This window comes from Australozyma saopauloensis, chromosome 7 (assembly GCF_035610405.1).
Source record: "Australozyma saopauloensis chromosome 7, complete sequence".
Taxonomy (NCBI): Eukaryota; Fungi; Ascomycota; class Pichiomycetes; order Serinales; family Metschnikowiaceae; genus Australozyma; species Australozyma saopauloensis.
In genome coordinates, this window is record NC_086137.1 from 144,005 (window position 1) to 156,203 (window position 12,199).

General features: G+C 44.0%; 8 protein-coding genes across 8 annotated transcripts; 3 read left to right on the top strand and 5 right to left on the bottom strand.

The window, feature by feature from the left end:
- Positions 1–589: 589 nt before the first annotated feature.
- Positions 590–1,954, bottom strand: PUMCH_005001 (uncharacterized protein; the record flags this gene model as incomplete). The annotated part of the gene is made up of 1 exon (XM_063023913.1): positions 590–1,954. One exon carries the CDS (start codon positions 1,952–1,954, stop codon positions 590–592), a length of 1,365 nt encoding a protein of 454 aa, XP_062879983.1.
- Positions 1,955–2,106: 152 nt separating this feature from the next.
- Positions 2,107–3,249, bottom strand: PUMCH_005002 (uncharacterized protein; the record flags this gene model as incomplete). The annotated part of the gene is made up of 1 exon (XM_063023914.1): positions 2,107–3,249. One exon carries the CDS (start codon positions 3,247–3,249, stop codon positions 2,107–2,109), a length of 1,143 nt encoding a protein of 380 aa, XP_062879984.1.
- A 777-nt stretch (positions 3,250–4,026) lies between these two features.
- On the top strand, positions 4,027–4,767 carry PUMCH_005003 (uncharacterized protein; the record flags this gene model as incomplete). The annotated part of the gene is made up of 1 exon (XM_063023915.1): positions 4,027–4,767. One exon carries the CDS (start codon positions 4,027–4,029, stop codon positions 4,765–4,767), a length of 741 nt encoding a protein of 246 aa, XP_062879985.1.
- A 241-nt stretch (positions 4,768–5,008) lies between these two features.
- On the bottom strand, positions 5,009–5,812 carry PUMCH_005004 (uncharacterized protein; the record flags this gene model as incomplete). The annotated part of the gene is made up of 1 exon (XM_063023916.1): positions 5,009–5,812. The coding sequence occupies one exon, from the start codon at positions 5,810–5,812 to the stop codon at positions 5,009–5,011; it is 804 nt and encodes a 267-aa protein (XP_062879986.1).
- A 1,525-nt stretch (positions 5,813–7,337) lies between these two features.
- Positions 7,338–8,009, top strand: PUMCH_005005 (uncharacterized protein; the record flags this gene model as incomplete). Its single annotated transcript, XM_063023917.1, has 1 exon — positions 7,338–8,009. The coding sequence occupies one exon, from the start codon at positions 7,338–7,340 to the stop codon at positions 8,007–8,009; it is 672 nt and encodes a 223-aa protein (XP_062879987.1).
- A 167-nt stretch (positions 8,010–8,176) lies between these two features.
- Positions 8,177–8,950, bottom strand: PUMCH_005006 (uncharacterized protein; the record flags this gene model as incomplete). Its single annotated transcript, XM_063023918.1, has 1 exon — positions 8,177–8,950. One exon carries the CDS (start codon positions 8,948–8,950, stop codon positions 8,177–8,179), a length of 774 nt encoding a protein of 257 aa, XP_062879988.1.
- Positions 8,951–9,610: 660 nt separating this feature from the next.
- On the top strand, positions 9,611–11,503 carry PUMCH_005007 (uncharacterized protein; the record flags this gene model as incomplete). Its single annotated transcript, XM_063023919.1, has 1 exon — positions 9,611–11,503. One exon carries the CDS (start codon positions 9,611–9,613, stop codon positions 11,501–11,503), a length of 1,893 nt encoding a protein of 630 aa, XP_062879989.1.
- Positions 11,504–11,562: 59 nt separating this feature from the next.
- PUMCH_005008 (uncharacterized protein) lies at positions 11,563–12,162 on the bottom strand (the record flags this gene model as incomplete). The annotated part of the gene is made up of 1 exon (XM_063023920.1): positions 11,563–12,162. One exon carries the CDS (start codon positions 12,160–12,162, stop codon positions 11,563–11,565), a length of 600 nt encoding a protein of 199 aa, XP_062879990.1.
- Between the last annotated feature and the right edge of the window lie 37 nt (positions 12,163–12,199).

A 12,199-nucleotide genomic window follows, 5' to 3' on the forward strand; every position in this document is an offset into this window, starting at 1 on the left:
CCTATTAAAGTCCCAAATCAAATCGCTCTTTAGATCATTGCATTCTACATGTGAACGCAGCTCGAGATTTTCCTATTGTAGTAGGAGCCTACTTTGGTGTGCATACAGCGAGCGTTCCTTTGAGAATCACCTGGAACAATGCTGGACCTAACTATCGGTGCGATTTTGGCCCGGGCTCGAGTACTTCACATTGGGCCAGAAGAGGATGATTAGGCACCACAAACAAGCTTGCTATCAGACGTCATCAAAATAAAATTCTATTTTAAGTATTTTCATATTGAAGCGACATGAATATTTATTTTCAGAGTATGACAAATCATAGTTGAAAGACCCCCTATGTTGAGATGTGTGACCAACTGGCTCTTAACCCCTCTAACGAGAAAGTTGCAAATGATCTCCGCTACCAAAATGCAAATGATCTCCGCTACAAATGGTGAATTCGTGGATATTAATGGCCGCTGCAATGATTGCATCAGAAAAATTGGCAATTGATTTTTAGATACTGTTATCAACGCCAAAATTGATGTGGCAAAGAACTTTTCTAGATTGTCAGTTGCGCTAACAATAGGAACTACGAAACCCGTGATTATCATCTTCTTCGTTTTCTTCTGCTGAGCTCATCGTAGTTTCTTCCATATTCAGAAGCATCGCTCTTGGGCCGTCTTCTTCGTAACCGATTTTCATACTTTCCTCCTGTTTCTGGGTGTTGAGATGATTGCTTCACCTGTGATTCGCCGAGCTGCGCTTGGTCAGTGTTAGAATTTAAACCTGATTGTGTACTTCCAAACCCTTGAACTTGCTGTACAGTGGGCACGATTGTCGCTGAGCTTGGTCGCAGGGTTGGCCTACTGGCCACAGGTGTGTGAAGCTTTACAGTCGGAGTTGTTGTCACCAGTTCAATAATCTCTTCTTCATCGTCGAATAAATGAGAGTTGGGCACTGTGCGCCTATATTCTTCGACGAGGTCTTTGTACTGATCTGAATCCTGTGCTATGCCACCACTAATCAATTTACTCATGAGCTCCTTACTGCCTTCCGTCAGGCCGTAAGGTAATTCTCCTCCTTTGAAATCGTTGCTGCTACCAAGGAAGCTGTTCGCTCTCAGATGCGTCCTACCGCTTGTTGACTTCCTTCGCTGAGTTTGTTCTGGTCCTACTACCGACAGCTTGGGTGTGGCTATTGGTGTCGCTGTGTTTGACTTAACAAATCCATCAAAGAACAGCGCGTTTACATTTAAATTGCTGGAGCCATCAAGACATTTTTCTTTCAATACTGAGAGACTCGCGAGACCCTCCTCATCTTGATAAGCGTCTGGAAGTACCTCTCCACACCGCAACGCAGCATCATCTTGTGATGCAAATTCTTTGTTATGAGCTATTCTGTTGTGATTCAAGAACCCCTGTGCTGATGAAAAATTGCTTCTGTGGCAATCTGGACATGTGAGACGAACAATAATTCCATCTGTTCGACGGTAGATGCATCCAGCAACACGAAGACTCAGTCCGCCAATGGAGGGACGGAGGGAGGAAGTCGTCGATCTTGTCCGATATGAATGTGCTGGCTCCACCGATTCTGTCTCAATAAACTGCAGGCTTATAGATGGCTTATTCTGTGTGTACTGCTGTTGCTGTAGTTTTGTGTAATTAACCGAGAGCGAGCGATTGAGTATATCGTAGTATTTGAGCGTGAAATCATTTGGTTCGTTGCGGAAAGAGAGCTCGTTTGGCACTTCAAAGAACTGTCTGAGCGCAAGCATCTGGGCCTCACATTTCCCGATTTCTTCTTCTGATAGCTTGAGTTCTTTGTGTTTTAGACGGATCTCAAGGTCCACTTGATTGGTCAATATACTGCGAAGCATTTCTGCTGGTATCAGCTCCAACTTCTCCATGAGTGACTGCTTATCTATAAGCGGTGGCAGTGTCTCGAGAGGGGTAGAGGATTTGCTCGGATGCATAACTAATTCTCCTGCAATTGCTTTCTTGTTCGGTGGTTTACTATGTTGATTAGGGTCCTGATTTGGAGCTTTCGGCTCGACAGTGGATTCGTGAAGTAGTTTCTGATGTCAGCCTTACGCCCCTGTGTATCCAAGTGAAGTAGTCACGTGTATCACTCATTTGGTTTGGGTGCAAAAAAGTTGATCGGATCTGACGCAGAAGCGCATCTTTTCATAAGTTTTCGATAGAAGTTTGCAATTTGTCTTCTAGTTGGATTCTGAGGGAGTTTTGCGGATATTCCAATAATTTGCATACGAACAGGTCCTGCTTTGGGTATTTGCTTCATCTTAGCCTCACTACAGTTTTGAGTGAGAGGCACAGAACTTGATAAATCGACTTGAGTAGCCTCGTTCGCTTGCAGAAATCTCAAAGAGTGCCTTGTTCTTTTTTGTCTGCTTTTCACTTTGCTCCGCGATCTTTCTCTCGTGTTTAATTTGTCAGCCCCAATAACTATCAACGGAGATCCTTCTTTCTGTTTATTTCTAGAGATCAGAGCATGATCAATATTAGAAGACGTGGTGTTCTTGGACTCTAGCCCGAACTTTTGGGAATTGGTCTCTGTTGAGCTGGGTAGTAAATCTGTGATTTCAGCAATTTGATCGTCAGCATTTACATCAATTGGAGCTGATATAGCTTCTTTTCTCATATATTGGGAAGATGCACTCTTGCTCCTCTTTTGGTATTCAATTCTTGCTTGTTCATGAGTAAATTTTGATCGAGCCTCTTGGGGCGAATCTTGCAAAATGGACACACAGTCTGGAATTGGTAAACGCAGAATTCTTTGATGAACCAAGTTTTCAACAAATTGCAGTCTCAAGAGTGTTGAGTTTGTGGTATTGATGCTCTCATTGATTTTGAGCGGAGTTGAGGTAGTAACTCCTTCTCTACATGCAAAAGAGTTTCCTTCGAATACATGAGGTGGAGTCTCAAATTGATACCGTACACTTTTTGTTTGTGAGGGGGTCATTTGTCGGTTAGCATTGACTTTCTCAGGGTTGGAAGAGTATCCGAATTGCGGTTGAGTGACTATGAAGTGTTCACTCTCGTAATCACGATGCCGGTCCTTACCCTCTTGAACCTTTATCAAGTCTTTTGCATTCTTGGTAGGAGTTGCGTTACTGGAGAAGCGGAGGTGAGTCTCTTTGACTTCCGATCCGAAAATGTAGGCCAATCGATCTTGAGCAGATGTTTCAATTGGAATAGTACAAGAAGCTATGACCTTGGTCTTTTCAGCTTTCTGAAGGGCTAGTTGCATCTTTTTGACCCTACGCTTCCGGGTATGTGCTACTGGTTAGAAAGCTACTCCAGAAGAACTAATCTGTCTACATACCACGCATGATCTTGGTATCTAATGATCTTCTCGTTGATTTTTCTATCATTGCGCCAATTAAGTTGCTTTTCAACTTTCAATCAATCAGTGATGAGTAAAAAATGAAGCTTATAGGACGATTTTGCAGCCATTTTAGAGCGAGAAATATGAAAGAGATATTAGAGGACATCATCAAGAACCACATTGATGTACAATTTCAACAAAATCTCATTGATATTTATTGGGATTTTTTCTCTCATTTACGCATCTTTTGCAGATTTTGTGTGTTTTTTTTCGTGACCTTCCTTTAATCAATATAGGATCAAACGAGTATGGGCTTTCGAATCATACGAAAATTTTTAAATATAATGAATATACCTCCATCCTAAACGGAAATTTTATACACCTCGAAGTTAACAGTCTAATGCTGAAATTTCATCTACACAGCATTGCTGATCTATATCGTGTTGATATTGTGGAGCACTTCCTGTCAACCCTTTACAATCTAATCCACTTAAAACAGTATCACACATCCCTACCACACCTCAACGGATCGCTCATTGTGAACATCAGAAATTTCATACAACCAGAAGAACTACATAATAATCTTACCGCGATCAAAGCTCTTTTGACTATTCGCGCCTGGAACCATCTCAAAGATTGATTGTGAACAGCATCAACGCGGCTTTAGCTCACCCTACGTTCCATAACAATCACTTTCAAATGTCAGATAAGATCATCAATCCTTCTGTGCCAACTCTTGGCTCACTCACGATCAATGATTCAAGCACTTCCGGGTTTGGATACAATCCCTCAGTTGGACCCTCATCAAATGCCATTACAAAGGAAACATCCTCGGCTCTATTGAATAAACGGGCCGTTCTCACGCCAACTTCTTCCAATTCTATATACGATCGTTCACTTTCCACCAAAAAGAGTCAGGGTATCAGCGTCTCATCTCTAGCGTTTCTCTTTTGCGAGATCGTGAGCTGGGCGCGCCGGCTGTCCAACAGCATTCTGGACCTTGAAAATCGCTTAAATGGACTCGGATATCTGATAGGGCAAAAGTATTTGGAGCTCGTGAAGCTTCGAGAGGGTATGAAGTACGGGAAGAGAGAGAATAAGATTCTAGAGATCTTGCAGTTTATCCATGGTCCTTTGTGGAGAGCTATCTTTGGTCGCACCGCGAATGACTTGGAGAAGTCGCAAGACGTTGATGATGAATATATGATTATCGACAACACGCCGCTCATATCGAAGTTTATCAGCATTCCCAAGGACTACGGCAATCTTAATTGTTCTGCGTTTGTTGCTGGTATGATTGAAGGTGCGCTTGATTTGTCTGGGTTTCATGCACATGTTGTTGCACACTCATCCCCGATTGAGGGTCTCCCTCAACGCACAGTTTTCTTGATTAAATTTGATCCTCTGCTTTTTACAAGAGAGAACATCCATTTCAGTTGATTTATTGGTGTGCTTTTCATTGATTAAATCATAGAATGTAATAGCTCATGCCACATACATTGGCCCTACTCGAATAGATATACGAATTACCGGTTGTTGCTTACAATATACATCGAAATCGTTAAACTTACAGATAAATTTACTACGAACTTCATATAGGAAATCAAGCTTAATTAAACTAAAACAGTTTTACCTGACAAACTGTGTTTGACTAGGTGCTCACAGACAGAAGTAAAGGGGCTTAAAGCAACATAGCGGCAACACCGGCAACACCGATAGCACCGATAGCGTTCTTAGCAGCACCGGCAACAACACTGATGGTAGCAGGAGCAGTGGTAGCAGGAGCTGTGGTCTTTGGAGCTGTGGTGGTTTGTGGAGCAACAGTGGTTGGGGCAACACAGTATTGGCAAACAATGGTGGTAGCAGTGGTGACAGTGATGGCAGTTGGAACACAAGCATTGTTAGCGCAAGAAGTGATGGTCACAACGGTTGGCAATGGGCAGTAAGTGGTGTAGCTGGTGATGGTGGTGTTAGTCCACACAGTGGAGGAAGCAGAAGCAGAAGCAGAGGAAGAAGAAGAAGAAGCAGGCTTTCTAACGAACAACTCGACGTTGGTGCAGCCTGGGAATGGCAGGGTGTTGTTGCCAGCAGCATTGGCAATAATAACCGGGGTCAGCTTGGAGAAGCTGTATGGGTCACCAGTGTTTTGACAAGAGAAGAAGTTGTAGTTCAAGATCTTTCTCTTGTCATCAAGAGAAAGAGTAAGTGGGGTAACAGCAGGGCCGAGAGCCAAGTAAGGGGCGAAAGAACCGACACCGAGTTGACCAGTGTATTGGCCAAATGGAGCAGTGATAACCTTGGAGTTGGTGTTGTAGTCCAAGTTTTGAGCGGTAGGACCAACGAAGAGGTAGTCGAAACCAGCACCCTCGTGCATACCGTAAAGGTAACCGACACGGGCATTGTTGGCGTGGACGGAGATAATAGCTGGCTCAGCTGCAACGACGGCAGCGGTAGCGAGAGCAGTAGCAGCGAGAGTGAACTTCATTGTTTTAGCGATTGTATGGAAAGGTTGTGATACGAGAAAAAAAGAAGCCCAAGGAGGTCAGCAAACAGGGCCCTTATATAGTTTTCCCACTCTATACAACTTTAGCTATCCGAATTGGGAAACATATTCGCCCAGTTGACCATTCCAAATGGTTACCAGGCCAAATAACCTGCACCAAGACAGGTTTCTATTCTAGTGGGTCGTAGTGGTAAACATGATGGCGTTGGGTGCAGGCTTTAAGCGTAATATCCTGCACCGCGTCCTATTCGAGCGGCGACTGCGACCCAAAACGATTAATACCAGCTGCATATGGCGCGGGAAGAGTTTTTTTTGGTAACAAAACATGGTTACGAGACGCGATATACGGCGGTTTTGTGGGGCCACATGTGTCAAAGCTTTCAAGGGTCTGTCACCACAGTGTCTTAGCATGCAACAACACCGAGACGGCAAGTAAACCAAGAAAAACTGCAAAACTGCAAAGCTGTCAAAAGACAACGGGGCAAAAAATACAAGTGAATATCGGTGCGGGTCAACAGTCAGCAATGTCCAGTTTCTAACGCCGGGTTGAGTGCTTGTTCTGGGTTGTTTACCATTCTGTTGTCCCCGCCCACATCGTGGCCCGTTTCGTCGGTGACTTGTGGGTGACACTCCTCATTTACGCGGGGACAGGACTTGGTGGTCTGCAGGCTCGTTTAATTTCACGTAACCGCAGGTGCTTGTATCAAATAACGAACACATCCTTTCTCTCACTGGTCGCCTCTTCTTCTGAAGCCAGCACATACGCTTGGGAGACGAGGACCCATACCAGCCCAGCACCGGGGTGAAGCAAATGGATCAGCGTCTGCAAATGTGAAACCCTCGCTTTGCACGTGCGGCTCTTTTTTTGGCAATCAACTTTCTTTTTCTCTCCGAGAGCGGCTTTAACTTTAACTGCTCAGCTGTATTGGGTGCCCAGCTGGTGTAGCATTTCGCCGCCTGTGGGCCTGTACGCCCGACCATTGGTGACCAATCCGGAAGTCCGGCCCATAACCCAACCTTGTTTCTGAATTTAGATGTCTCAGGCTGTGAGAATGCCCATCTTGGAGTGTTTGTTGTTTCTGCTTCGAAGGCTAATTGTGTTTTGGGATAAACCCGAACAAATACGACATTGACAGCATTGATCGCGCCAGAGTGCGGAATTTGTGTTTCTTGTTTTGGTGCACCTGCTGTGAACTAGATTCTAGAGGCGGCGCTTGACCCAATGGTGGTTCCATGGATGCTGCGACAATGTTCTTTGCAGATGTGCTTCTGCTTATTCACTACAAGGGTATTCTCGATTTGTCTTCCTAAATGATTTTCGTTTTATTTTTTTTTTCCTTATTTGTTCATTTTTGTTTATTTTTGTTCCTTTAATTTTCTCAATTTGTCTTGGTGGTATTTTGTAATGATTTCTTCGTTGTACTTGCTTCAAACTCCCTCCGTCTGGATATCCCACATATTCCTTCATGTATACACACCGTAGATTGAAAAACCTCCTCCAACAGCTATGGGTATCACAATTCGGAGAGCCACCATAAGAGATGTGCAGGCCATGCAAAATGCAAATCTCCTCAACTTGCCCGAGAATTATCAGTTGAAGTATTACATGTACCATATCTTGTCCTGGCCTCAAACAAGTTTCGTGGCGACTACATACGACGTAGACGAGCCAGAGGATGAATCTTCTGAGAAGGATGTTGTCGATCAACTCGCGGAAGTTAATCTTGCCGGCTTCACTACCGTAGACTCTGCTGAAATCGACCCCAAAGGTGATTCAGCCTACATCAATAAAGGTGAAAAAATAGTTGGGTATGTGCTCGGGAAAATGGAAGATGATCCAGACGCTGAAGACAAGATTCCACATGGCCACATCACCTCATTGGCCGTGATGAGAACGTATAGACGGATGGGTTTGGCCGAGAAATTGATGAAACAGCTGCTATATGCCATGTGCGAGGTGTTCAAGGCCCGCTACGTCTCGCTCCACGTGAGAAAGTCCAATCGTGCCGCATTACATTTATACCGTGACTCTTTGACGTTTGAGGTCACCTCGATTGAGAAGTGCTACTATCAAGATGACGAAGACGCCTACGCGATGAAGAAAGTGTTCAAATTAGAAGAGATGCTACCATACCATGGTCATAGTGAGGTTGATGATCTCACGACAGACCTTATTTAATAAAAGTTACGCATTTTCTGTAATTTGCCGGTGGCTGTCCCTAGCACAAGCCCGGTCGTAGCCCTACAAATTTTCTATTCCCAATATTATATTCAAACGCACCTCAACGTGCCAATAAAACAAATAACTATGCAAAACACCTTGTTCTGTCGCCAAGCAACGCAAGCTTAGTAACGCTCCTTCATTCTCGATGCCATCGTACGCAAGTTACCGTACACCTTTCCTGGGGGAGATCCCAAAATCAATGACACCACAGCTTCTCTAGCCATGCGGATGTGTGTGAAACCTCCCAAGATGTGGATCTTGGAGTCTGCGACAACAATTCTGGTTCTAGTAGCGTTCTCAATTGCAAACTTTGTCTTACCATCCTTACCGGCAATACGGCCAATAGCACGAGACAAATGATCACCGGTCAAAGTCTTAACATCCTTAACCTCGAAAGTCTCAATATATAGGTCATCCAATCTTAAAAGAGCAATAGCATCCTCGACGTCGAATCCCAAAGTAAATGCCTTGATGAAGTCAGCACCTTTTTGCAATGCACCCTCGTCCTCGGTAGACTTGTTTGTTCTTAATTCGACGGTCTTGGTTTTCAAGTTCATTCTCACTTGTAGCTTGAGGTGTTCAACCAAGGGTGGGTATATCTTCATCCAAGTGTTTTTGAGTGGAGTCATTCTGTGAGGGGGAACTGCAACTTTTCTGCTCTCCAACTTGACCTTCATGCCACTCTTGGCAGCAGCAGAGAACTTAGGCTTTCCGCTCTCGTCCAAGACAACCTTTTGGTCTGCTTCACTTGTCTTTTCCACTTCCTCCATCGCTTCATCCTCCTGGGGAGCGACCTCGGATTGCATGGGAATAGCGGTGGTATCTATAAGAGTCTCATCTTCTTGTTCCACCACGACTGGTTTTTGGGCGATTTTAGCCGCTGTGGGTGCCACCATTTTGTCTTAGAGTAGTTACTGGAAATTTGTATTTGCCTGGTTGGTGTGCAGGGAGATGCGATGATCTTCAGCGATAGCGATGAGATAGGTGGGGAGGTGTTGAAATGGGAGTGTGAATAAAAAATGAGGGTGCTCCATGACATCTCATAATTGGAGCAGTCTATTTCGTCCAAATTATTGGATGTGAAATGACGGAATCTTTGGAGAATAATTGTAGAAGTTCTTCTGTCTTGAGGGGAGGCTAGAAGCTCTTTCCATATACTGAGCTGGCTGGAAACAACAAGCTTCCTGTTAATAAATCATGAAAAAAAAAATGTTTCATCTGCTCATCCTTAAATACAAATGCTTCTTTGATTCGAAAATTCTTTCTTTAATCGCTTATCGGATAACATCCTTCTTTATCTAAGGCTCACATGACCTAATTAATTCACAAAAGCAAGAAAATGGAGTCCCAAGCTCGATGGCAGGTGCTCCAAATAGATTGATAATTTAAAATCTCCTTTAAAATTGCGAGTCATTTCTGATTCTATTTAAAACTGGGTGTTGCCCCCTTCTATCCCCGGAGGCGCCGGTGCCTGTCTCGCATCTACCCCAGCCTATAGCTTGCGCGCAATTTTTTATCAGGGACCAGCTTCTCTTCAGTGCACCTCCTCAAGTTCAATGCTTCGAAATGTGTCGCAGGGTATGATCTCCCGGCATTTGGCACAGCTTGCCAGACCGGGAATCGTCCCGATTTGCCGTATCTCTGCAGCGTCGCTCCTTCTAGGCCGGCGTCTGTTCTTTTGCAGTCCTAGATCTGCCGAGGAACACAAAAAGCCTGATCCACTCAAAATTCTGAAGATCACAAAGAAGTCATTGCTTGCACAGAGCTCGTCTCTGATTTCCCGCTTATGGGTTCACATCAAATGGCCTCTCACACGTAATGATAGGTCCTTGACCATGGACGATCTATCTGCATTTGCTTCATGGTTGGTAATGGGTAACCTCTTGTGGATTATCTTGGGTACCACTACATTCGGCTTCGTAGCTATGTATTTTCTCGACACCATGGATAAGTTTTGGGAGTCCTTGAAGTCTGCTACAACTGGTGCGGATGATGAATCGGAGCAAACAGAGCGCCCAAAAGTGAAAAACCAAGACAAGAGCCTCATTGGAGAATTGGCGGGTACAGTTCTCTCTCATGGGTTGGGTCTCCGTTTTGCATTTGAAAAAGGCAATGTGTTACCAGTTTTCGAGGACGGTATGTTGAAATTCAAGAATGTCAAGATCTCTCTGCGGTCCTCGTCCAAAAGTGACAATCTCCTGTTTTCTGCAGAAATATCTCTGCTCAATCTCAGCTTGTCTTTCAAGAAATGGTATGAAGGCAACGGCCTTATCTACAACATGGAGATCTTCGGCATGCAAGCCAAGGTCCATCGGAAGCATGAAATTCCGGACAATGACATGCTGCCTCAAGACCGCAATGACCAGATAATTCCTACCTTCAATTCCATGGCATTGTCATTTAGTAACTACAATGACACCCACAACATGCAGAATGACTTGAATGAACATAGTTATCTGGAGTTGGAGAGCATCAAACAAGACAAACATATCTCATTATTTGACCCAGAATATAATTTGGCAAATGTCAAAATTCATGACTCGAAGATTGAGCTTTACGAAAACGAAGACGTGGTTCCATTCAAGATAACAATTTTCAACTGTGACTTACCAAGGTTGAGAGGCAATCGTTTGTTGATAGACTTTTTCAATGCCAACAATGTTACTGGCACGGTCAATAACTCCATGTTCACCATTCATAAGCACCAGACTTTCGCAAATAGCGAAAACACAGTCAGGTTCAAGCTTGATGGTATTGACATGGGGTCTCTCAGCAAAGCTAATCCACAGCTGAAATTCAACTGGTTGGTAAGCGGAAAGGCAGAAATTGTGGCAGACATAAGATTGCCCGACTTTGAAGCGTTGGAATCCGAGAAGGCTTCCTTGGATATGACCTCAGGTGGCTTCTTTCAATGGATTATGGATGAGATTAAAGATTTGACTCAGCCAAAGATGCCATCGGCTGCCAGCCCACAGCATGATGAAGGCTTGTTTAAGGGCGCAATTGCAGCTCTATACGAAACTTTTTCGGCACCACACGAAGACGAAAAACTAAGTCTTCAGGAGTCCGATTATGTGATTGTCAATGTAACTGTCAAATTCAGGAATTTGAAGGCTACGTTGCCGCAATTTCTCCCCATGGCATCCTCCGCACCCATCCCTTTCGTCACTCTCCAAAACTTACGATCGTTAATATCCTACATCAATGGTCTGGATACCGAAAAGCCACTCGTTATTAAAACAACAGTCATCGAAAAACTCTCAGATCTCTACAACTTGGATGTGATCTCACAAACCAGAGTTTTTGATGCTATTGTCGGTGACATTTATGACGATTTATCAAGAATGATCAAGTTGGACGAGAAACGAATTATGGATGAGAGATCTCATATGTGGTCTCATTCAGTCGTGAGTCAGTTGCTCCTTCTCGGCTTGGGAGCTTTGGCATGATGATTTACGATTAGTACATAGCATTTTAATGAGTAACGTATTTGCATAACATCGATGTATCAATCCTTCTTTATTAGGGGCACCGAAAGATTCTTTCGATCTAGAAGCTCTAGCTCTAGCTCTTTTCCAACGGGCTTAGCTCCAATTCCTAACAATGCTCCCCGTTGACGATGACGAGTGTGCATTGATGTGGAAGTCTTATCTGGACCCTTCCATCCCATCCCTCTCAACAAAGCAGCTCCGAACTCTTCAACAGGCACATCTTCATAATCTTGTGCTGTGTTTTCTGCACCTGCTTCTCCAAAATTGTCGTCGTCACTGTCATCTTTGACCGGAATTACTCTACTACCGATTTCTTCTATTTGTTCACCTGATAGAAGTGATCTCGTAGCTTCATCTAGTTCACCATCAGGAGCATTCTGGATCTTTGATGATTTTCTTCGTAGTTTCGTAGATTGATTGATTGGTTTGATGACAAGTTTAGCTTTGTGCCCGAGCGCCACTTCGCCTGCCATGGCACCTTTTTTTGTGTCAAAAGAGTCAATGGCTTTTATCGACTCATTTTTTGGCTCATCCGACTCGAACGCTTTGCTCTTATTTAGACCAGCTTTTTTGACGGGTTTAGAAACCTTGCCTTTTAGATTGAACAGAAAGCTCATGGTTTCCTCTTCTTGTTTGTTCCTCAGATGAGATCAG